The 23,778-nt window shown below is 37.7% G+C and overlaps 2 protein-coding genes across 3 annotated transcripts in view; one reads left to right on the top strand and one right to left on the bottom strand.

The window, feature by feature from the left end:
* Window positions 1-15,704, bottom strand: part of slc39a11 (solute carrier family 39, member 11) — a 165,802-nt gene extending 150,098 nt beyond the window's left edge. For both annotated transcript variants that reach the window (XM_079852020.1, XM_079852021.1), the window contains exons 1-3: window positions 15,627-15,704; window positions 14,781-14,893; window positions 12,496-12,534 (exon numbers count right to left, since the gene is read on the bottom strand). In XM_079852020.1, coding sequence (XP_079708146.1) covers window positions 12,496-12,534; window positions 14,781-14,888 — 147 coding nt within the window. In that variant the 5' untranslated portion in view covers window positions 14,889-14,893; window positions 15,627-15,704. The remainder of the gene's footprint in view (window positions 1-12,495; window positions 12,535-14,780; window positions 14,894-15,626) is intronic.
* A 3,711-nt stretch (window positions 15,705-19,415) lies between these two features.
* On the top strand, window positions 19,416-21,557 carry LOC307147135 (somatostatin receptor type 2). Its single transcript, XM_079851634.1, has one exon. The coding sequence runs from the start codon at window positions 20,076-20,078 to the stop codon at window positions 21,102-21,104; it is 1,029 nt and encodes a 342-aa protein (XP_079707760.1). The 5' UTR covers window positions 19,416-20,075; the 3' UTR covers window positions 21,105-21,557.
* The last annotated feature ends 2,221 nt before the right edge of the window (window positions 21,558-23,778 follow it).

Genomic DNA, 23,778 nt, shown 5'->3' with positions numbered 1-23,778 from the left:
CATAACCGCCAGTTTAACACACTACTAACTAACTCAACCAGGCCCCGCCCCTTTATTCTGCGTATGAATTATTTAAATGAGGAATATTGTGACGTGTTTGTTCCCGGAAGAAACTCAAGACTACAATGGAGGCGTTTCAGGGAGTTCAGAAACACTGACACTGATTTTTCACTCTCAAACAGCAACATTACACACTAAAGAAAGATAAACAATTGAAAAAAGCATATTAGTTTTTTTTTTTAAATAAACAATAAAACAATAAAAATCATTCGGATTATCATTAATGGTTCATCATTAAGCGATCATCACAGTTCTGAAAAATAAAACATTAATAACTGCAGAAACCCTTCAGCACAACAGGATTAACATGACTTGAAGATAATCTGATTAGTGTTCAAATGTTTAATATTACACACTTACTTAGTGTACCAAACCATCAATGTCTTACTGCATATTGTATTTGTACAGGTTTTCTGTACTTTTTTGTACAATTTGGGCAACATTTTTGCGATTATATATAAATATGACTATAAAATAGCAGTCAACTCAAGTCAAGTAACATTTATTTCTATAGCGCTACAGATTATACAAAATAAGATTCTCAATAATAAACAGGAAAAGTTTAATTGTTGTAAAATTCTTCAGTTATGAAACTGATTTAATTCAGCTATGAGCAGTGTCAGTATTCAGCTCAATTTAGTTAAATGTTTATTCGATTTAGTTCAATAACAGTGTCAATGTTCTTAAATAATAATAATAAATATTATTAACATTAACAAATTAAACAACATAAAAAACATTACTTTTGTAATATAACACTGTCAATAAAAAAATAATGGTATATTTCAGAAAATTTAACCGAGTTGTGATTTTAGTTTTATTTGGATTAATCGTGCAGCACTAGAATACTACATTACTAAACTATTAAGACTAATATTAAAGGTCCTGTTCTTCGTGATCCCATTTTTCAAACTTTAGTTAGTGTGTAATGTTGCTGTTAGAGCATAAATAATACCTGTAAAATTATAAAGCTCAAAGTTCAATGCCAAGCGAGATATTTTATTTAACAGAAGTCGCCTACAGTGAACGGCCGGTTTGGACTACATCCCTCTACTTCCTGCTTTAATGACGTCACTAGAACCGTTTTTTGACTAACCTCCGCCCACAGGAATACACACAAAAAGGGGGCGTGGTCTTGTTGCGCTCCCACGGAGAAGAGGAAGAGTTGCGTTTGTAGAGTGTGTTTGTCGCCATGTCGTCGAGATGCTATTATTTTCATCCCGGAGTCCAATCACCTTTGTTTGGCCTTCCCTGAGCGCATGCATCTCCACGTTATGGTAAGAGGCGTGACCTTTCCGGGCAACGTGTGCTAAGCTGCTGTCGAATCACAACACAGGAACCACTGGCACAATCAGAACTCGTTACGTATTTCTGAAGGAGGGACTTCATAGAACAAGGAAGTTATCAGCCCGTTCTTAGGACAGTGAAAACAGCGGTATACAGATAAGTAAATTGTGTGAAAAATACTGTGGGGTTTTTTACACGCGAAACATGAACACATGTTATATTGCACACTGTAAACACAATCAAAGCTTCAAAAACACAGGAAAAACGGGACCTTTAATAATAAGCCCTATTCGGACAGGATTAACTTTACAAGGGTAGATGGAGTAATGTAATTTAACCAGAGGACGTCTGTAATATTAATGGCCAGTTCGCACGGGATAAGAAATCTCAGGAAAACTAGCAGAAGTGGGAGAGTAACTCGATTTACACACCGCCGTCACTCCTGTCGTCATGTGTGTATTACGTTGCTTCCTGATATCACATGCGCAAACACACACACACATATATTTATATATAAAACTAGCCTAGAAATCTAGACGCACCCTAGCGGCAGCAAAATGTATTTTGCAGCCAGTGTAGTCTAGCAACTCTCCATTGACTTTCGAGCTGCAAAAACCTAAATTGGGTCAGGCCAATCACGTCGTCTATAGAGTAGGTGGGGCGGGCTTAACATAATGACGACAGAGATAGGACGGTTCCCTGCTACTTGAAAACAAAGAATGGCGGCGGCTGCTGCTGGAGAACATCTTTCGAATCGGCTTTGGCCGCGACTCTGGAGGACTTGGAGTTAGGTTTTTCTTTGAGAAAAGAGCATAGAACGGCACTTAAGTCATTCTTAAAAAAAGGAAGATGTGTTCGTAGTTTTGCCGACCAGATTCAAAAGTTGAATCAATCAACTAGCTCCGCTGTTGGGAAAACGCTCTGGTTGGTTGTAGCGCTGTCCTATTGCATGCAGAGGGAATTTGAAAGACAGCCGTTTATCCCGCCCCTCGGATTGAGCCGTGTCTATGGTGAGTTGCCAGACCCAACATCTTGATGTAGGTCTGGCTTGCCAGGCTAATAAAAAACAGTTATGTCCGGTGGAACGATGTATTAATTAACTTCAGATTGGATTGTGTTGGTAATAGGCACTAACGCTAAAATATGTTTCGTGCCTCTAACAAGTGCTTTCGATCTTCTCTCTGATCTGAATGTGTGTAAAACACTTGAGTTTTGCCATGGTCTCGTCCCAGCGTCTAGAACGCAACTGAATGCCCTTTCAAGCGTCTCCATACTTGAAAAACCGCGGAAAACTACTTTTAAACACGAAATGACTAAATATTTACATACATATTTACAGCGGGTCTATTCGCATGGGATTAGTATTACCTGAGGTAATTTTTCCAGCCCTTTTTACTGAAGGTGAAAGTCGCCGTAATCTTTACTGACATTGTCCGTGATGATCACTGAGATGCACATTCGGACGGGACTAAAATCACTGAGAAGCTCTGGTAATTATTACTTTACCCCACCTCTCCATGTTAAACTAATCCAGTCCAAATAGGGCTATAGTATATTCTGTTAGGACAAGACAAAAATCAAAATAGGTAAAGCATTCATGGAAAGCTATCTGTCTCTGGAAATTACACCTATTTCCTTAGCACCCAAAGCAGCACTTTACGATTATTGTTGTTATTATTATTATTATTATGTCTTGTGGAAAAACCTCAATTTCCTGCTCCATTTGACATCCGTTTTGTTCCCTTTGAGGGCAAGACTGTTATTAACATCAGGGGTGAAAAACGCAGGTTAATCGAGGACTTCTTCTATAATGAACCCCAACTGAGCTGCGCATTTCAGGTCAATTAAACTCTGAGGTTTTGACACCTCTAAAAGGTGTGCTATTTACTTTCTTTTTGGAAGGGGGTAATCATTTCATTTTCTTGTGCACCTCTTTCCCCAAGAGGAAATGCTTTGAATAAGAACAAGACGGCATAATAATGTTGAGTGTCTAGACATGTTCCCGCACAAAGACGAACATACCTGCTCAGTTAATGGCTCATTACAGGCGCTGTGATTGCACAGGGGCTCAGAGGCCTATTGACTGACTGATGAAACACAACTACAAGACAAACAGACAATCTCAGGAACCGAGCAATGATGCACGGCTGTCCTTCAGAGATAAAGGTGAACCTTGTGCTTTCAGTTAAAGGGCTCGTTTTTTCTTGATCTTTTGACATATAAGAGGTCATCACACTTTAAAAATACTCCTGCAAGTTTCATTAGTCCAAAACTAGCTTTTATTGAAACCAAGCTGCCAAAACAGCTCGTTTCGGATTTTTCCTCAGTATGATGTCATAGTGCGACCAAGGACCGCCTACTTCTACATCATCGGCTCTGTGGCCCCGCCCACCGATTTGCACATAATGTCTAGAAGTAAATACGAGAAATAGGATTACTCCAGTAACAAAACGATAGAGACTCTGAAGATTACAAGATGTTTTGAAATGGCAAGTTGTGGAAAAAACATTCTTTGCATTCCCTCCCTTGTGATCCTAACATAACGAAAGAGTGGATTAAGAAACTGTACATGTAGTTGCCAAAGCAACATTTTTTAATTTTCATTTACTTTAAGATGAAGTACTAAAATGATTACCTGGAAATAAATAAAAACTAAAACTGAAATAAAAAACTGATTTTTTTTTTTTTTTTTATTACATAAACTATGAAATTAAAATAAAATGGAACTGAAAACATCAAATAAATGCCAATTAAAAATATTAATAAACATTCATAAAAACTATAATGGCATTAAATAACACTGAATCATTATTTTAAAAAATCAAGGTAAAAAAAGGTCCACAAATGCAGTGAACCACAACTTATCCTTATCTGTTAAACAAAGTTGTTTAAGACTTATTTTCTTTGTTCACATCTGTGTATTTGTCTATTTGTATTAAACTCACAGCCACTACTAAAAGCACTTTTAGTTGATTGTTGTGCAGTCCAATTACGAAGCTACAGCTAAAGCCTAATTATCTTTCTGCAGCTGAAGGAAAATTTAATCCTCTTGAAAACCCCATTTCTATGTTGTAAAATGAAGGAAAACTCATTAATTAGCCTGTCCTCAGGTGGAGATTCTTTCTTTCCTCATCTTAATGCACCGTCAATAAAATGCGCTGTTTGCTGCATCCACACATGCACACACACTAACATCATGCACACACACACACACAGTTGAGCCGCTCGCCCAGTGTGTGTGTGTGTGTGTCTCTGTTATTTTCAGATATTTTTTAATCTTGGACCTCGGTGTTGCCAGCAGAAATATTTCAGCACTGCACTAGCGTCCACACATCCATATTGAGGGACATTGTGACTTTGAGCAACATTACACATTCCCAAACATAAGAACCCAGTGACACCATGTAATATATATTTACATATTTTTTAATATCTAACTTTAATCTAAATTAAAATGCAAAAACTATTACATTAGATTAGATTCAGCTTCACAGTCATTTTGCAGAGTACAATACAAAGCCAATACAGAACATAACACAAAGTTACATTTACAGCAGAGACAAGCAACTAGAGCGACCTGTTTTTTCTTCAAAAGACAATTATAATTCAAATTACATCTGCCAGTGTTGGACTGTACACACTATATAAGCATGTAATCCAATAATCCTTTACAATTTGTGTGACATAAACCATTTAAAAATCACCAGAGAAAACTTAATTGGAAGGCATGCAGGTTAAGCTGAAAAAAAATTAATAATAAATATAGCTGCAAGCAGCAATTAACGGGGTACAAGCGCTTTAAGGCCTTTAAGCTACAGCGTAAAAAACTATTGTTTAATTTAGCAAACCTGTAACCACCTAGATCATAGATGGAAACTGAGCCATTTACAGCCAAAACAGGCAATTTACAAAGGAAATATATGTTTTAAAGCTTTTTAGCAGTTATCGAGGTTGAGCCAAAAAAAAAAGGTTAAAGGTTTTTTTAATAATCTCTAATATTTAACGAATGATTCGATTGACAGTGGCGGTCCTAGAGGCAAAGTTGCTCAGAATGAGGAGTTCTATCATATGGTATGAATGTCTTGGGCATGTGCGAAAAATCGCGTGATATACAATCCTTTACACCTAAAAAGCGCGAAGGCGTACCCCTCTAGAGCCGTGAGTCAGTTCGTTTCGTTCCGATCGGCCTCCGTTAACCTTGTCTGACAGCCGCTCGAATTTCATTGGCCGACGGCAGCCGTGTTTTTCGAGATACACAAATGTCCTCGTAGACAATCATGGCACTTTGGACAAAGACACTGCATGCCAGTTTTCAAGTCAATCGGACTAACTGTTTCATAGCTATAGCCGTTTTCGTGATTTGTTTTTCCCAGTCGCCGCAACTTTTAACGCGACCACAGACCAAGCCGAGTTTATCTCATTCCGGTCAAGAGGGATAGCCGTTTTAGTAAAAGTGGCCACACCCAGCTTTGGTGTCCCATCGCAGACGTCAATCAAAATTTCAACCTTTTTAGACAATTATTAACAATCAGACTACAGAATATTTATGCACTGGTTTGGTTACAATCGGGCGAAAACCCTCAGACTAGTTTGCAAAAGTACGTTTTTTTCGGAAAATCCAAAATACCTGAAAATTACACCATAAGGGTGACGATCGAATCCATGACATGCATTTTGTTTGCCTTGAACCAAGGATTCCATCAATATAAGACATTGAGCCTGTGACGATCGGTTTAGGAGTTATGACTCATTACATAATTTTTTAATCACTGTAGCGCCACCATCAGCCGATTGGGGCGAGGATGTGTACTACCATCCCTCAAAGTTTCAACTCTCTACGGCTTACGGTTTTGGTCCGCCCGATCACTTTTAGGGGGTCATGATAAAATCATTGATTGGTTTCAGCACTACGTGCCTGTTATAGACATTTAGTAATTACAGCAATTAAACTGAATGAATAATTAAAATGTATGAATTGAAATGAGCACTGAAATCAGATTTAAGATCCAAATTGGCCATTAACGTTTTTATTACCAATTTAACCGTAATTGAATTCTTTCTTCTCCTCTCAGTCTGAGGTCTAACACACACACACACACACACACACACACACACACAGTATTTATCCAACGTTTCAAGCCATCCCATCCCAGGCTCTTCTCTGAACTCATCGGCCCAGTATTGATTTGTAATTGGGCTCAGTGACGGGGATGGAGAGCATTAGACCGCATTTAAATTCTACATCCTGTATAATTAAATCTGTCCACCTTCCCTCAGAAATGCTCGATACGCTGATGATGATTAGACGTGGGAGGCGCATTTTCAAGTTACGACTAAACTTTTTTGTTTTCAAAGTGAACACCTAATACAGACATACATAACACTGAATCTGTCTGGGGGAAAAAAAACAGGAAGTCTGCTATATAAACACACACACACACACACACACACACACACACAGTTGCCTTCACTGCAGGGGCGTGTCTAGAGGGGGGGCACGGGGTGGCACCGGCCCCCCCTGGAATATGATTGGCCCCCCCTGGTGCCCCCCCAACATCATTGGGCTAGATTTACTGTCAACATGACAATGCCCAACGCCATTGGATCAGAGCGCTGTCAATCACTGCTTGATTTGCGATTCGCAAAGCAGAATCTCTGGTCCGCGTTTTTCAAACAGGAGTCAGGAGAGAGACACCTCGACATGTCACTGTTTATGGTATGCACACTCAATTACAGTATATTATATTGTTAATTTCGTTGACGAAAAATGTTCGCCATTATTTTCGTCAACGACATTTTTTCAGACAAACACGAGACGATAACTATATCAAAAACAGTTTTAAATGACGACAACTATGACGAAAATGTATTGACATTTTCGTCAACGAATAAAAAATAGACGAAAATGTTAGGGAGGGACGATTGGGGAAGAGATCCAGTCAGAACTGATTTGCGTTTGTGGTAGATGCGTACATTTGAATTGTAACGTGCTGATCTAGCTAGCGGCACACGAGTTGGAATGCGCTTGATGCTGCATGTCTCACAAATCGTTAAAAAATGTAAACGTCTGGGAGAAAGATAAGGGCAGACATATGGACAGATCTGAATCTGTGCGAACACACACACACACACACACACACACACACACACGACCCGAAGAGTGCAGCCCTGCACATAGACGCGCTGCGCGCAAAGGACTGAATTGAGCTCTCTTTCGCGTCTGAATGGACAAATACACACAACATGTCCGTTTTTGAGAGTATTCACGTAAACATAGTCGGTTATGTCTTTACAGAACGTACAGTTGTGAGAATATCGGATGTGCATTAGCAGTGCAATTGGATCTGCACACTCGGTCTTAAAGTGACAGTGCGTAATAAACCTAATGCCTTCTGTACACTTAATATTGTTCAAACAACAAAATAAAAAGAGAAAAGCATTCACTGCTCTTTAATAATAGCTTTAATAAAGATTAATTATATTTAATTCATACAAATAAATATATCTGCTTGAAAGAATAAACAATGATGTATGTAAGTAAAGACTGCATAATCATTAATAAAAAAAAAAAAAAGACTGTTCTACTTTAGAAATTTTTCCAGTTGAATTTTCTGATTTCCCATGGGCCCCCCCTCACTGGTTCTTGGTCCCCCCTGTGCCCCCCCATTTATAAAATCCTGGAATCGCCCCTGCTTCACTGCACTCAATAATTATCAGTGCATTGCTTTCAAGCATCTCCAGCTTTCTAACTTTTAATTTAACCTTTAAATGTAAATTGTCCTTTAAAAAAATCTTTCACACTTTCTAATAGACCACAGGCCTTATTTAAAGCAACACTAAAGAACTTTTCCTCTTCGGTTGCCCTACAGGTTGGAATTGTCCATTACCGCTGTCATAAATAATTTAGCCTACCGCAGCCTACTGTCACACGCACGCTATTTTTTTATACAATACCGGCTTTGGACTGATCGATGTCCACAGACAAGGTAGAGTATGTTGCATGATTTCATGAAAGTATGATGTATTGCGACATCAGAAACGAAGAAAAACAAAATTTACAATTTTAATTGTACAAATTTACTTTTTTTTAAACAAAAAAAGAATTTAAACATCGCATGAAAGTGTTGGAAATAGATGCCATAAATTGTTGTCACTGTTTTTAAAATACCTAAATCGTTTTACACCTATGGTAGGTATAAATTGTATTTTTAAGTAGTCTGATGTTGATGTGGTTTGTTTATGTATCTTGAGGATCTTGTTTAAATGTTTCTTGTTGTTGTACGTATGCTTGGTGATCATATTTGTAACTATGCGTTGTTAGTATGCTGCCATTTTGGCCAGGTCTCTCTTGCAAAAGAGGTTTTAAATCTCAATGAGATCATCTGGTTAAATAAAGGTTAAAAAATTTTTTTTTTTTTTTAAAATGACTATTGTAACGCTTGCCGTAAAGCAAGTCAAATTTGTAGTTTCTTATGTCTCATTCGAACTACAAATCCGTTACCCGATCTGGCAAAACTTGCATAGTGTGGTTAAAGCAGATTTAGGGGTGCAAAGCAAATGCAGAAGTGCCTTTCACCCTGTTACGACTTGATGAACCACTGATACGATTTTGGAAACATTATTTTAAGGTAAAAAAAGTTCTTTGGTGTTGCTTTAATAAGACGTACATGAAAGGATCCTATGTGAACATACGCAAATTTCAGAAATGTTCTTTACAAAACACCAATATGCACAAAAAGTATGGTACTCATACATTCAGAAATCATTCTAATATGCTGATTTGCTGCTTAAGAAACATTTCTGATTATTATCAATGTTGAAAAGAGTTCTGCTGCTTCATATTTTTGTGGATTCTTTGAATAGAAAGTTTAAAAGAACAGCATTTATTTGAAATAGAAATATTTTGTAACATTATAAATGCCTTTACAGTCACTTTTGATCAATTTAATGCATCAAAATATAAATTTCTTTAAAAAAAATATATTTAAAATCCATATGATATAATAAACATACAAGTAGCATACTTCTTGTGCGTATGAATGTAATATATATCATTCGTATATGAACATTTCATAATTTTTTCCATACACATACATACATGCATACATACATACATACATACATGCATACATACATACATACATAGTCCTATCTCAATAATGGCAAAAATAAATCTCGATGAAGTTTGCAACATTGGTTGTATTTTGCAGTTTATTACTGTGAAGCTGCTTTGAAACAAAGTATTGTATAAAGCGCTATAGAAATAAAAGTAACTTGACCTGAACCAGCACAATAACACCGTCAGGAAAATATTGTCTAATTATCATTATTAACACAATCATAGAAAATATTAAGATATCACTTTTGTCATGGTGAGGTAATAATGAGGATGCGAAAAGACACATTATTTCTAAACTTCACAGGGGGGGAAAGTGGACATAAAACAGGCCCGGGGAAATGGTGGAATGAAACTAAATAGTTTTTGGTGCAAGAAACCTCAATTACACTATAAGTGGACCTCATGATGAAAAAACTAAGTCGACTCTTTTGTCAGTGTTGTGGCATAGCATTAGGTTCAGGTTCAAGTCTGGACTGTTTTTCATCACGATCCCTAATTACTTTTACGTCACTCTTCACTTTCTGTCTAACAAAAAGGCGAAAGCACTGACATACACACACACACACACACACCGACTGCTACTTCCAGAAATTACAGCCATTAATCTTCAGTGGAAAACAAAGACTAGACCGAACAAATGCTTCCTCTAAACACATTAATTTCTGGTGACGACTATTGTTGAAAGCATCTCCCACCCTCTATGGTTATAATTGACCACACAAATCAGACTAACAGCCCCTGAGTGTTTCTTAAAGTCCCTAACAGCCTGTCCAGATGCCCTCACCCTCCCATATCTCCACTGTAGGAAGAGAGAGAATGACCTCAGGAGGATCTGATAATGGCATTGTCATGATGCCAGATGCTGTGGTGTATCTAACAGGAACACAGTTGCTTGAGGCAAAGCAAGACCACAAAACTAAAGGACGATAGGGACAACAGCAGACCCCAGAAGAGGATGATGATGATGATAATGAAGATGATAATGGAGTCTGTCGTGCTCACTAGCATTAGCCCTCAGCTAATCTTCCAGTCGATTCTGTAAACCAAACTAAAAAGTTTCGGATGGATGGATGGATGGATGGATGGATGGACGGACGGACGGACGGATGGTTGGGTGGGTGGTTGGGTGGATGGATGGGTGGACGGGTGGTTGGGTGGATGGATGGATGGATGGACAGTACAATAGATAGATAGAATGATGGATGGATGGATGGATGGATGGATGGATGGATGGATGGATGGATGGATGGATGGATGGATGGATGGATGGATGGATGGATGGATGGATGGATGGATGGATGGATGGATGGATGGATGGATGGATGGATGGATGGATGGATGGATGGATGGTGGATGATGGATGGATGATGGATGGATGGATGGGATAGATAGAATGATGGATGGATGGATGGATGGATGGATGGATGGATGGATGGATGGATGGATGGATGGACGGAACAATGGATGGATGGATGGATGGATGGATGGATGGATGGATGGATGCGATAGATAGAATGATGGATGGATGGACAGTACAATAGATAGATAGAATGATGGATGGATGGATGGATGGATGGATGGATGGATGGATGGATGGATGGATGGATGGATGGATGGATGGATGGATGGATGGAGGATGGATGGATGATGGATGATGGATGGATGGGTGGATGCGATGGATGGATGGATGGATGGATGGATGGATGGATGGATGGATGGATGGAACAATGGATAGATAGATGGATGGATGGATGGATGGATGGATGGATGGATGCAATAGATAGAATGATGGATGGATGGATGGATGGATGGATGGATGGATGGATGGATGGATGGATGGATGGACGGAACAATAGATAGATAGAATGATGGATGGATGATGGATGGATGGATGGATGGATGGATGGATGGATGGATGGGTGGATGGATGGATGGATGGATGCAATAGATAGAATGATGGATGGATGGATGGATGGACGGAACAATAGATAGATAGAATGATGGATAGATAGATAGATGGATGGATGGATGGATGGATGGATGGATGGATGGATGGATGGATGGATGGATGGATGGATGGATGGGTGGGTGGGTGGATGGATGGATGCAATAGATAGAATGATGGATGGATGGATGGATGGACGGAACAATAGATAGATAGAATGATGGATAGATGGATGGATGGATGGATGGATGGATGGATGGATGGATTTATGAAATAAAATCTCTTACGCTCATCCAAGGCTGCATTTATCTGACAGTATTTTGCTGCTCAATATTTTTGTGGAAGCCGTGAAACATTTTTTTTTTCAGGATTATTTGATGAACAGAAAGTTCTATGAACAACAGATAAACAGAATAATTTAATTATCAAAGTAATAATTTCCTACAATAATTTCTTATCCAGTATTGTAGATCAATATGCGATTTAAAAGACAAACTATCATCAAGTACAATCATATTTACAGGTCTCAATCTTTAAAAGGAAAATACTGCGCAAGACTGCATTTAAACTAAAGATTGAGCATCCTTATAGTTCTCATTATATGACTCAAATGTCTTGAATATGCATGCAGAAAATAAACATTTATTCACTTTATTAGTTTACTGGATTTTAAATTACAATCTACAAACCATGCATATTTAATGTCAAGGAAATTATATTTTTCATTTTCAATGCATGATAATTTTCCACGGCTCTTCAGGCGAGCACAAAAGATGAATTGTGAAATAAGAGTTCTGCAAACCTGATGGTGCATTAGATATTCAGGATAATCAAAACGAGACAGTGTAATTAACTCTGGGTCACAGATAAATAATATCTATTCTTCTCTTTTTTTTTTGTTGTTGAAGAAAACATGCCCCTGCCTGCCCTTACCAACGAATATCAATTATCTGTTTTATTGTGAAAAGAAAAAAGAGATGTGTGATGGTGACACCAAAAGAATTTAAGGCAAAAATGTGAAGAAATGATGGAGACAAAAAGCAAAGAATGAGAGTAAAAAAAAGAAGGTTTGCGGGTCTCTTACCCCTGCCGCAAATCCCAGACTGCCGTCCAAGATCCGCTTCTGAGAAGAGGAAAGTAAAAAGATACATTGTAAAAAAAAAAAAATTTTAAATTAATTAAAATATATATATAGTAAAGAAACAGCAGCAAAATTTCATTATATGCTCTAGTGAAAAATAAATACACCAAAATGTATTTGAAATACATTTATTTCATGCTAAGCATTCTACAAATAAATGTACAGAATTATGTACTTAATAAAAACACCTTGCAATTGCACTTTTGATCTACTAAATTGATACTTAAAATCTGCTAAATTGGAACAAATCATTTTGTACTTTAGTTTTCTAAAGATTTACTTGTGCTAAAGTGGAGCTATTGCAAGAAAGTATACTTTTTTTTAGGGTATACTATAAATATCTTGCATGTGAAGACTGATATTATACAGAGTGATTATTATTATTAATTAAAACACATTTTAGGATTAATATTAAGAAATGTGCATTGTGCAACAAAGAGTACTCCAAATAAAGTTTCGTTATATCAGTAAGTCTCAAATGATATGCCAGTAAAAAGTATAATGGGTTTATACTATACGTAGTATGAAATAAATGTATTTTAAATACATGTTATTTTTTCACTAAGGTGAATAAAAGTGATTAGTACATTATTCAAAATATCTTATTCTGTGTTCCACGAAAGAAAGAAAGAAAGCCATTCCCTAGACAGAAACATAGTGTTGGCCCAGATCCGGGCCACATCTGGTACATGCGGATTCAACGCGTATCAGATCTGGGCCGACACTATGTTGCTGTCTGGGTCAGAATCAGATTGAGAACGACATGATGACAGAAATGTCATTTTTTAAAATGAAAGCTTGTTTCTGTATGGCTCTGTATTGCATTACAGCAGTGGTCTGAGGAGACCCAGCTCACGTTAAATATCTTGCATGTAAAGACTGATATTATACAGAGATACTATTGGTGATTACTGATTATTATTAATTAAAACACATTTTAGGCTTAATAATAAGAAATGTGCATTGTGCAATAAAGAAGTACTCCAAATAAAGTTTAATTATAATATTTACATTAGTAAGTCTCAGGTTATATGCCAATAAAAATGTTTATGGGTTTGTTCTATACTTAGTATGAAATAAATGTTTGTTTGTTTTTTCACTAACAGTGATTAGTACATTATTCGAAAATACCTTCTTCTGTGTTACACGAAAAAAAGAAAGCCATTCCCCAGACAGAAACATAGTGTCAGCCCAGATCCGGGCCACATCTGGTACATGTGGATTAGGGGTGTGCCGGTTTCAGAATTGGTGATGAAGGTCGGGCGCGGGGGTGGGGGGGGGGGGCGCGTTCGTCTGTTATAGGACAACTTAGTTTGAATAAACGAGCAGACACTGATTAGCTATTTGATCGCCTAAATTAAAAAAATTATATTTGTGTAGTGTTCAATGTTGTTATCGATAGAGATACGCGGATGGGGTATTATTTCGTCCGCAACCGCATCACAAAACTCATCATCCGCACCAACGTTTTTTTTTACCAAATTTCAAAGCCGCACCCGCCCGCCACCCGCTGATTGTTTTGCGGTCTATGGACGATGGAATGCTCTGCTGATGCGAGCCGCAAGAAAGCCCTTGTCTGTTCTAGAAAGGATGCAGCAAAGATATTTAATGCTAATGTATGAGGGAGAGGCCTACGCTGAGTTTCATTCATTTACGATGAGATGCGCTCTAGTTCACAATGCAATGCAAGTGAACGCGGCGCATCGCCTCCATGTCACGGTTATTATATTGTCATTTGCTTTTTATTTATTAAATACATGCAATTGGTTGATGAAACATTTATTAAAATTAAGATACAATTTATACAAAACGAAATTCGCTTTAAAGAAAGGCTTTCTAAAGAAAAACCTAATGAAGTGGTAAAAATTATGTCTGACAATTTACAAAACAAAACTTGCGTTGGTACTTGGCAAAGAATCAAATACAGTTGGAAACGACGTAGACCATTAATGACACAGACTGTTAACAATTGTTTTTAATTAGTGTTTAAACATTCTCTATGATAAAAAAATAAAAAAATATTTTAATAACACGGTTTTGGCGATTATAGAGATCTAATGACGGTGTTCGACTATAACCGTCGGTCTCACGGTTATATACTAACCGTCACACCCCTAATGTGGATTCAACACGTAACAGACGTGGGCTGACACCATGTTGCTGTCTGGGTCAGAATCAGAAATGTGATTTTTGAAATGAAAGCTTGTTTCTTTAGAGACCCAGCTCACCTGTCTGCCGGAGAACACGAAGACCAGAGCGGCTCCAGCTGCCGTGAGGCCCCAGGTGAACAGGGTCCCCAGCAGGGCCTGAACCACAGGACTGAAGCCTGGAAGCATGACGCCTGTGCAAACGAAAAACAGACAAGAGACGATGCAGATGCAGTTTATTCGTCACACAGTTGGGTGTGAACCAAATCCTGTTTATCCAGGATTCCTGTAAGCACTGGAGATTAAAACAAGCCCTAACTCTAACTATTTGGATGTAGAATTAACGTTCACTTAATGACATATAATTACAATAAATGTTAACACTTTATTTAGGTGTCCTTATTATGCATGTTACATGCAGTACTACTAACTATAATTTATGCATAATTCCATGCAACTAACCCTAAACCAAACCTAACCCTATACTCAGTACATTACAAATATTACTCAGCACTTAAATGTATAATTACACTGTAACGTTAATACGGACATCTTAAAATAAAGTGTAAGCAATACAATATATCTAGACTAGTGTCAGATGTGTAAACAGAGTATTTCTGAGTGAGTACAGCACCTGTCATTATGCTCAAATCAACACCAAAGCATCGAAACAAACTGATATTTTATTTGATAACTGTTAAAACAACTATTAAAAACACTCTAGTGATATGATAAAGTGAATGCAGTGCCGAATAAAGTTTATCTGCTACAGACTATCGTGAACTTCTGCTGCATTTAAACATTCAAACATTTCAACATTTCAAAAACAGAAAGTAAACGCAGCTATAGCCGATTTTTGGTTCGTTTTCATTCATTCTTTGACATTATTACCTCAGCATAGAGTATTTGTTATTGAATAGTACTTACTGTTTACAGGCACCAACTGAGCCTCTTCACTTCCTGCTTCCCTGTACACGTGTCTGTGTTACAGCGTAAGCCCCGCCCCCCTCGAGCTCCTATTGGGTAATTCACACGCTACGGAGTTTTTAAGTGGCCACGTCAGCTGCGTTCCAACCTATGGTTCCAACCCTATGGTTCCAGCAGGTCATCGGATGAAGTTTGCACAGCAGAGACAGTTATGAGACAGATGTTCATTTATTTTGACACTGCCCTTATGTGTCTTTTTTGTTTTGTTTTGTTTTGTTTTGTTTTGTTTTGTTTTGTTTTGTTTTTTGGCTAAATGTACTTGACTAATTGTTGGAAATGTTGATGAAAATTTGTGGAAATATAATTTAACATTCATAAATGCAAGTTTTTTGCATTTAAAAATGAAGTGAAGCATTATATTGAGTCAATATTGCCCTCGAAGAAACAAAAAGCTATTCGAATTTTACAAGCATGTACTTTAAGGTATTCCTATAATACTGTTCCTCCCCCTAGCATTTGTATTGTATTCTATCGCTATTGTTTCTATCTTTATCTCTATCTCTAACTTAAGTTTGCATAGGTTAGTCATTTGTACAGGTATAAACTCGTGGATAAAAAAATAAATAAAAAATTCTTCAATTGCTGTAATTTTGCCTCCATGCAAGATTGTTCTGGAAGAATTTAGAAAATTATATTGGGAGAAAATGGTGTGTTAGCCTTTTGGAAAAATGAATAAAAAAGCACTGAAAATATAATCTCATAAAGAACTTTTTATATATATATATATATGCTTTATTTGAACATTCAGTTTACAGTGTAAAACAACAAAATTAGAACATAACAATAAGTATTAAGAATAACAAAAATATAAAGAAAAGTAAAAGAAAACACTTCACAAACACCATAGCAGAACATAAACAGAACTAGACAGTAAAATAAACGAGAATGTGGAAAAAAGAAAGAGGGCATTGCTTAAATTAAAAGAAATTTAAACATTAATTAAGGTAAAAAAAAAAATCATAAAGAACTTGTAATTTACTTCTTATGATGACGTCACTTGCTGCATGTAGTCTACAGAAAAGTGAATTAAATTAACTATTAAAAATTGAGTATCATGTGCTCTGATATTTTCATGTTGCGAGTTCGAGTCTGAACCTTTTCCAATCCCTTCAATGATAAAATATAAAATGTGTTTTATATATATATATATTCCAGCATAATCAGTCTCTTCTCGCTAGTCCTTTATCTTTTATTTTTTGTCATGTGTATGCTTTAATTATTAGTTCCTTTATATTTGCTCGTATTACTCTCCTTTTATCTTTCATCTCTGTTCTCGTTTATTTGATCCAATTTTCTTTCTTGATAACGATTGGCTTTCTTAGAAAAGCACTGGTTATGTCTCCTTTTATCCTTTTATGGTGAGCAGATTTTTGTTTCTCTCATGACAATGTGATTCATTTGCCATATGAACTGCTCGTGTTGATCTTTAAGAAGGTCTGTGAAATAAGGTTTGACGTTTTTTGAAATATTAAAATGACAGAGCATGAACTGTGTTTTTTTATTGTGACAAAATACTTTGAATACATTATACTGGATTCCTCTAATAGTTGAAATAGTTTAGACCTTTAAGCAGCTCATGCACAAATCTGTCAAACTCAAGGTAAAATGCAAGACGGCAAATAAAGCATCACTCTACAGGAGATTCACTACGGCGAAGTGCATTTGAGTGTTTGTAATTCAGAGCCATGATAAACCATTAGAAATGAGATCAAAGAAGAGAGATGAAAGATAAACGGGGAGTCATTTCAAAAACAGAAATAATGGAGATAATTAAAGAACACATTTCGACTTTAAAATACTGCTTTTATTTGTAGGTATGAATTACCATTCACTTAAAGGGTTAGTTCAACCAAAAATGAAAATTATCCCATAATTTACTCTCCCTCAAGCATGTGTATAAGACCTTCTTCTTTCAGCCAAACACAATCAGAGTTATATTACTGCAATATAAAATACTATAATCGACACGACTCCAGGGGTTAATAAAGGCTTTCTGAAGCGAAGCCATGCGTTTTTGTAAGAGAAATATCCATCTTTATAATTTTACAATCACTGGCTTCCGGTAACGGAAGTACGGGAGTCGGAAAAGTGACCTCTGACCCGACACATGATGTATTGATGAATGCAGAAGTGCAGAGAATAGAGCAAAGCAAAACACCAGTCAGGAATTATAAGTCTAAAAGGAGAGTTTTTAAGGAGAAATGTGGGAGGAGCTTGAGTTGGCGTTGACTCTCACCTGAGCTTACGCTATACGCCTTCATCCTGCATCATGTGCCAGGTCATAGGTCATGTGCTGGGTCAGAGGTCATGCGTCGGGTCAGAGGTCACTCTTCCGCCGGAACTATAGCTTTCGGCCATTACAGCCAGTGATTTATACAGATTAAACAGTTTATTAAGTTATGAATATGGATATTTTTCTTACAAAAACACATAGCTTCACTTCAGAAGGCCTTTATTAACCCCTGGAGTCGTATGGATTACTGTTATGATGGATGGATGCGCTTTTTTGGGATTCAAAATATAAGGTACCATTCACTCCCATTATAAAGTTTGGATGTTTTTTTTATATAACTCTGATTGTGTTCGGCTGACAGGTGAAAGTCATATACACCTATAGGATGGCTTGAGGGTGATTCAATTATACAATAATTTTCATTTTTGGGTGAACTTACCCTTTCATGCTAAGCTCATATTGAGTATATAATTATTGTACAATCTCTGCCATTTTTATGTTATAATACAGTATATCTACATGCATAAGAGACTCATTAAGTTCAGCGTGAGTGCAATACTTACAATTAACCATTTCCTAAACTATGCTTTAATTTGATAACTGTTAAAACAATCTGTCAAGTGATGAGATTAACTATTAAATAACTATAAGTGACTATTAAATAAGACTATCAGGCTGTATTTAAATACCTAATTTTTCACAAATCCATTTCATTCATTCATTCTTACTACATATTACAAAATGTTGGTTTGTTTCAACCCATGTTTGGGTCAAATATGGACAAACCCAACCGTTGGTTTAAATTTTTTAATTAAATTTCAAACCCAATGGTTGGGTTTGTACATATTTGACCCAAACATGGGTTGAAACAACCCAGCATTTTGTTGAATGTACCTCAGCATACACTGTTTTGCTAATTAAAGAACACGCATATACAACAAAAGCATACAAGACAAAAGAATAAAGATGAGAAACACAGATGAGACCAGGAACATGCATTAAATGCTTTTGAATGAAAGGTTTCAGAAAATTTCCAATCACGTCCAGGTTCTTCTTTACAATTCTTAGAAACTACAGCGTGGTATTTGTAAAACCGGTATGTTCCTAGTTAAGAGACACAAGAAAACTCAAGCCCAGAACAGTGAAACCAAACGCTTTGCCATGTAGATTTATTGGAGAGGACTGGATACCTGTCTTCAGCAACACAAAGTCACTTGAGGCCCCTTAAACCTCGACATAAGCTCAGCATGCCAATGGAAACTTCCAAAATTGTAGGAATGATTCATGGAATTGGGAGTAGAATGACCTCCAAAACAATTAGCATATTGCATAATCTCTACTAAAAGCGTGCTTGTGGTCAGTGAGGTGAGTATATATGAGCCTGATCATTACCTCCCTCAAGTTACTGTTTTCCCGCATTTCTTGGGAAGTTCACTGGCATTCCAACAATGCGTGTCAGAAGAGGAACAGGACTAAGGTGATCGCTCATTACTCTTAGCCTTTTATCTGCAAGCGCTTCCACCCACCGAGGCCTTGTGCGCGTGATAGATGATTCACTGACCAACAAACAAAGACAATCAGCCAGAAATATAAACAGTGAAGGGGGGAAACGCAGACAGGCCAGATTCATCACTCATCCGATGAGGACGCATTTGTGAAGTGGGTGGCCCGGAGGAGAAGTTGGGGGTCGATCGGCTCAGATTGACCCCCCACTGAACTGCGAGGAAAGGGAGGAAACATAGGGGTGGAGTGACGGAGGAAAACGAGAGGGAGTGTGAAAGAAAGAGGCTGGATGGACCTTCTGACAGGAGTGTTTAGTTATGAAAACAAAAGTATTGTAACAGATGGCACCCTGGAAACCTCATAACAGCGGATTGGAACGAGCCGGCGCAGCTTATCGGAGTCGACGGATGACTTAGACACACACACACACACACTTTGGGATATATAAGATCTCCACAGGAGGGTCTGACACCAACTAGAGTTTGGAGATATTTCAACAAATTTGAACCAGTTCTTTGGGGTGAAATGTGTTTCTTGTTTCTTCAAGATCAGTTCTGAAGATGGGAAAGTAAGCCTTCAAGGACCAGGTGGAGATCAAGAACTAATCCTGGTTCTTGTAATACGTTTGAACTACAAGGACTACAAGACCAGAAATGGAAACGGCAGTGCCTTTGGGAATGTTTTACGACAACGTGTCGGTTCTAGGTGCCGCGATAAACAACGTCTACATCCAGAAGAACTTCAACGCGTTCAGCGTCACCATGGCAGTGATGTACCTGGCCGTTTGCATTGTGGGATTGGCCGGGAACTCGCTGGTTATAATCACCATCCTAAAGCTGGACAAAATGTCTTCGGCGACCACCGTCTACATTTTCAACTTGGCTTTGGCTGATGGACTCTTCATGGTAGGACTCCCGTTTATCGCTATCCAAAACTTCCAAGACCAGTGGATCTTCGGAGATGCCGTTTGCAAGCTGGTTATGGTTCTAGACGGCATTAATCAATTCACAAGCGTGTTCTGCCTGACGGTAATGAGCGTTGACCGTTACATGGCGCTGGTAGACCCGATGCGATTCGCTCGTTGGCGGACGCCACGACGGGCGAAGATCATCGCTGCATTAATGTGGTTTATCTCTCTATTTCCCGTGCTTCCAATGGCTATTAACTTTTCTGTTAACTACGGTTTGTGCACCGTTGACCCTCAAGTCGCATCTTACACCTGGTGGTTGACCTTTCTTAGCTACACGTTTGCATTGGGCTTTGCTTTGCCCTTCACCGTGATGATTGTGTTTTACACGGCACTGTTAGTGACTCTGAGAAACGCCAGAACGCAAACTTCTTCTTCGCTGGAGAGTCACAGGCTGGAGAAACAGGTTACTAAGATGGTGGTGGCGGTTGTTTTGGTGTTTGGCGTTTGCTGGCTGCCGTTCTACGTCTTCAACTTTTGCTCTCTGCACCGACCGGATCAGGCGCAGGATTTCACTCGTGGCTTTGAGTTTGTGGTGCTGCTGTCGTACTCGTGGAGCTGTGCCAATCCAATCCTGTACGCATGTCTGTCGGAAACTTTTCGAAGGCATTTCCACGCCCTCCTCTGTCCCCATAAGAGCTCGCCGACACACTGCAACCGAGACACCGAAGGCTACATCCTGCGCGACACCATCGCACAAGGCGTGTTAGCTTAGTGCGTCTGTGTTTTAAAGTCCCCCTGTGGTGTAAATCCAGCTTTTAATGTTGTTTATATGTCTATGTGGTGTTTTTAATATGCTTTAAGACAAACCATGTGTAAATTCATAAGTCGACACCATTGCTGAGTATTTTCTCTTTAAAACTGCAGTGAAACAAAGACAGTCTCAAAAACGCGGTGTTTCTGACGTCACAAACTACCTTGAAACCAATCACGTCAACCTGTCATTAAGGGGAGTCTCCAGAGATGCCAGGATATGTTTCTGTTGATATGAAAAATCGGGTAGATTTAGCAATACAGCGGGTGTATGATGTGTATTACGATGTTATGATGAACTATATGCCTTTCTCCACTGCTTTGTTCAAAGTGTTTCTGATGATTGTTAGAAGGCAGACTGAGATGGCAAACGGGTTTGTGTAACATAAAAACTGCTGGGTTGTTTCAACCCAACTTTGGGGTCAAATATGGACAAACACAGCCGTTGGGTTACATTTTTTAATTACATTTTTAACCCAACGTTTGGGTTTGTCCATATTTGACCCCAGCATTTTTTTAGAGTGTAGCTTTCCTGTAGAACTGAGAACTGATAAGAATGTAAAATGTGTACCTTGAAATGCAATGTTAGTCGCTTTGGATAAGAGCGTCTGCCAAATGTAAATGTAAACATTAGCAACACATTATTAGCTGTCTAAAAACATAGTCAAACAAATGGCTAATCATATTAATTACCGTTATGTGTCCGACGTTGTAAAGAGCGATAGAATTGTGCAGCGTTTACCTCAGTCAGTTGGCCGAGTGAATCTCTGAGTGGAGGCGGGGCTAATTAGCATATTCACGGATCGGCGTATATTAAGTGAAGCAAGGGTGTAGAGTTGCATTCCAGCTATTTTAAGGTATGAAGATTTTTTTTCCACAGTAAAAAACTTTAAACACGTCGTTTTGCTGATCAAATATGAGTTTTAAGGGATAAAACGATCGACTACAGGGGGACTTTAAATATGTTGCAATACATTCCAACATAAATCCAACGTTTACTTTGTAAACAGACAATCCTTAATTGCTTTCTGCGCCACATTTGTGTAGTGCAGTTTAAAGTATGAGCCTGTGAGATTGCCTTACATGAGCAGACTGAGGCATGATAAGTGTTAGCACAAAAGCAAAGTTGACGTGGTTGGTTTCCATGCAGAGGAATGGCCGTGTTGTAAGGACGATTATTGTAAGGACGGGCCATTTCTGCCCTCCTGTACAAGTGCTGTCAAATTGACTGTGGTTTTCTGGATGATGTCATGGTTGCCATGACATCCAGCTTGGACCAAATATTTGAGGATTTTTGTGTGACTGTTGCTAAATAACACACGAATAAGGAATGTGTTTGTGAATTTGTTTGAAAACAGTTGATTTATTGATGCTAATAGCCAACACTGCCAAGTGACCATATCGCTAAAATAAATGTAATTATTAATAACACATGGCAATGCATACATACATACATACATACACAGGGTAATGCTTTATTATTTTTATTTTTATATAGCCTATGTTTTGTTACCATTTTTTTGAAATATTTGTTAAAAAAAAAATTGTTTGACCAAGAAACCAAAAGCAATTATTCTTTTTTTAAACTTTTTAATAATATATTCTGAATGTATTGTAATATATTATGAATATTATAAAGCAGTAATTTACCCTTGTTTTATCACAATATTTTATGCTTATGCTTTTATGCCAATATTTTACTTTATTGCATGTATAGAATATTTGCATATAATCATCCAGAACATGTTTCTTTTTATATTCCTGTCTACATATGTAAATTATCATTGTTCATAAACATTAAAATGTGCAGCTAATGACAGAGTGTGTAATTCTCTTTGTTCATGTAAGGATAGACTGCATCATTTAAACATTTATGAATCTCTGAAAAATCTTTGTGTGTGTGTGTGTGTGTGTGTGTGTGTGTGTGTGTGTGTGTGTGTGTGTGTGTGTGTGTGTGTGTGTGTGGAAGTCGTCAAAGGAGCAAATTTTCAGATTAAACTTTAAAGAGAAACAAACGTGCATTCAATTTGTGCCGTTTCTGCTTTGAAATGTATAACCGCTTGGATTTTGCAGAGAAAAATGAATCTTTCATCACATTCAAGTTTGACTGAGGTTGGTATTAATATTTTGACAGAGTTGAGGGCTTTGGACTGAGAAATGCGTTGAGAAAACGACTCACAACACTTCTTTGGCTCACATCTGTTATAAACGTGTTGTTTTTGAAGCAGTTTTATTGGCAGCCAAAGTGCAATGCAAGCCTATAACATACCTTTCCTTATTCACTATATGCCTAAAGCAGAATCTGGAAGCATAAGACTTTAATCATCAAAATAAGGGGATGACCACACACATGCACAAAATGTACTCGCACTCATTCTTGTCCATCATCATGTGAAAAAAAAAACCTAAAATGCATGAGACAGACTTGGTGGGAGACAGTACGCTTAGATTAGAACTCTTAAAATGCTTCATTCCCATGTACAAATGTAGGAAAATAGCATCCCATGACTCCATGATAAATATGTTTTCCTAACGATTGTCAAAAATGTATACCTCTGACATAAAACAGACGGAATCTAAGCTTATCAAATCTTCCAGAATAAAATGATTTAGATACAAAATGGGACGGTTAGGAA

The sequence above is a fragment of the Squalius cephalus genome, assembly GCF_949319135.1.
Source record: "Squalius cephalus genome assembly, chromosome: 19".
NCBI lineage: Eukaryota > Metazoa > Chordata > Actinopteri > Cypriniformes > Leuciscidae > Squalius > Squalius cephalus.
Note: the sequence above shows the minus strand (reverse complement) of the source record. Positions and strands in the feature narration are given on the sequence as shown.

Coding starts and splice junctions, on each gene's coding strand:
- LOC307147135 (XM_079851634.1), top strand. CDS start 20,076: ATGGAAACGGCAGTGCCTTTGGGAATGTTTTACGACAACGTGTCGGTT.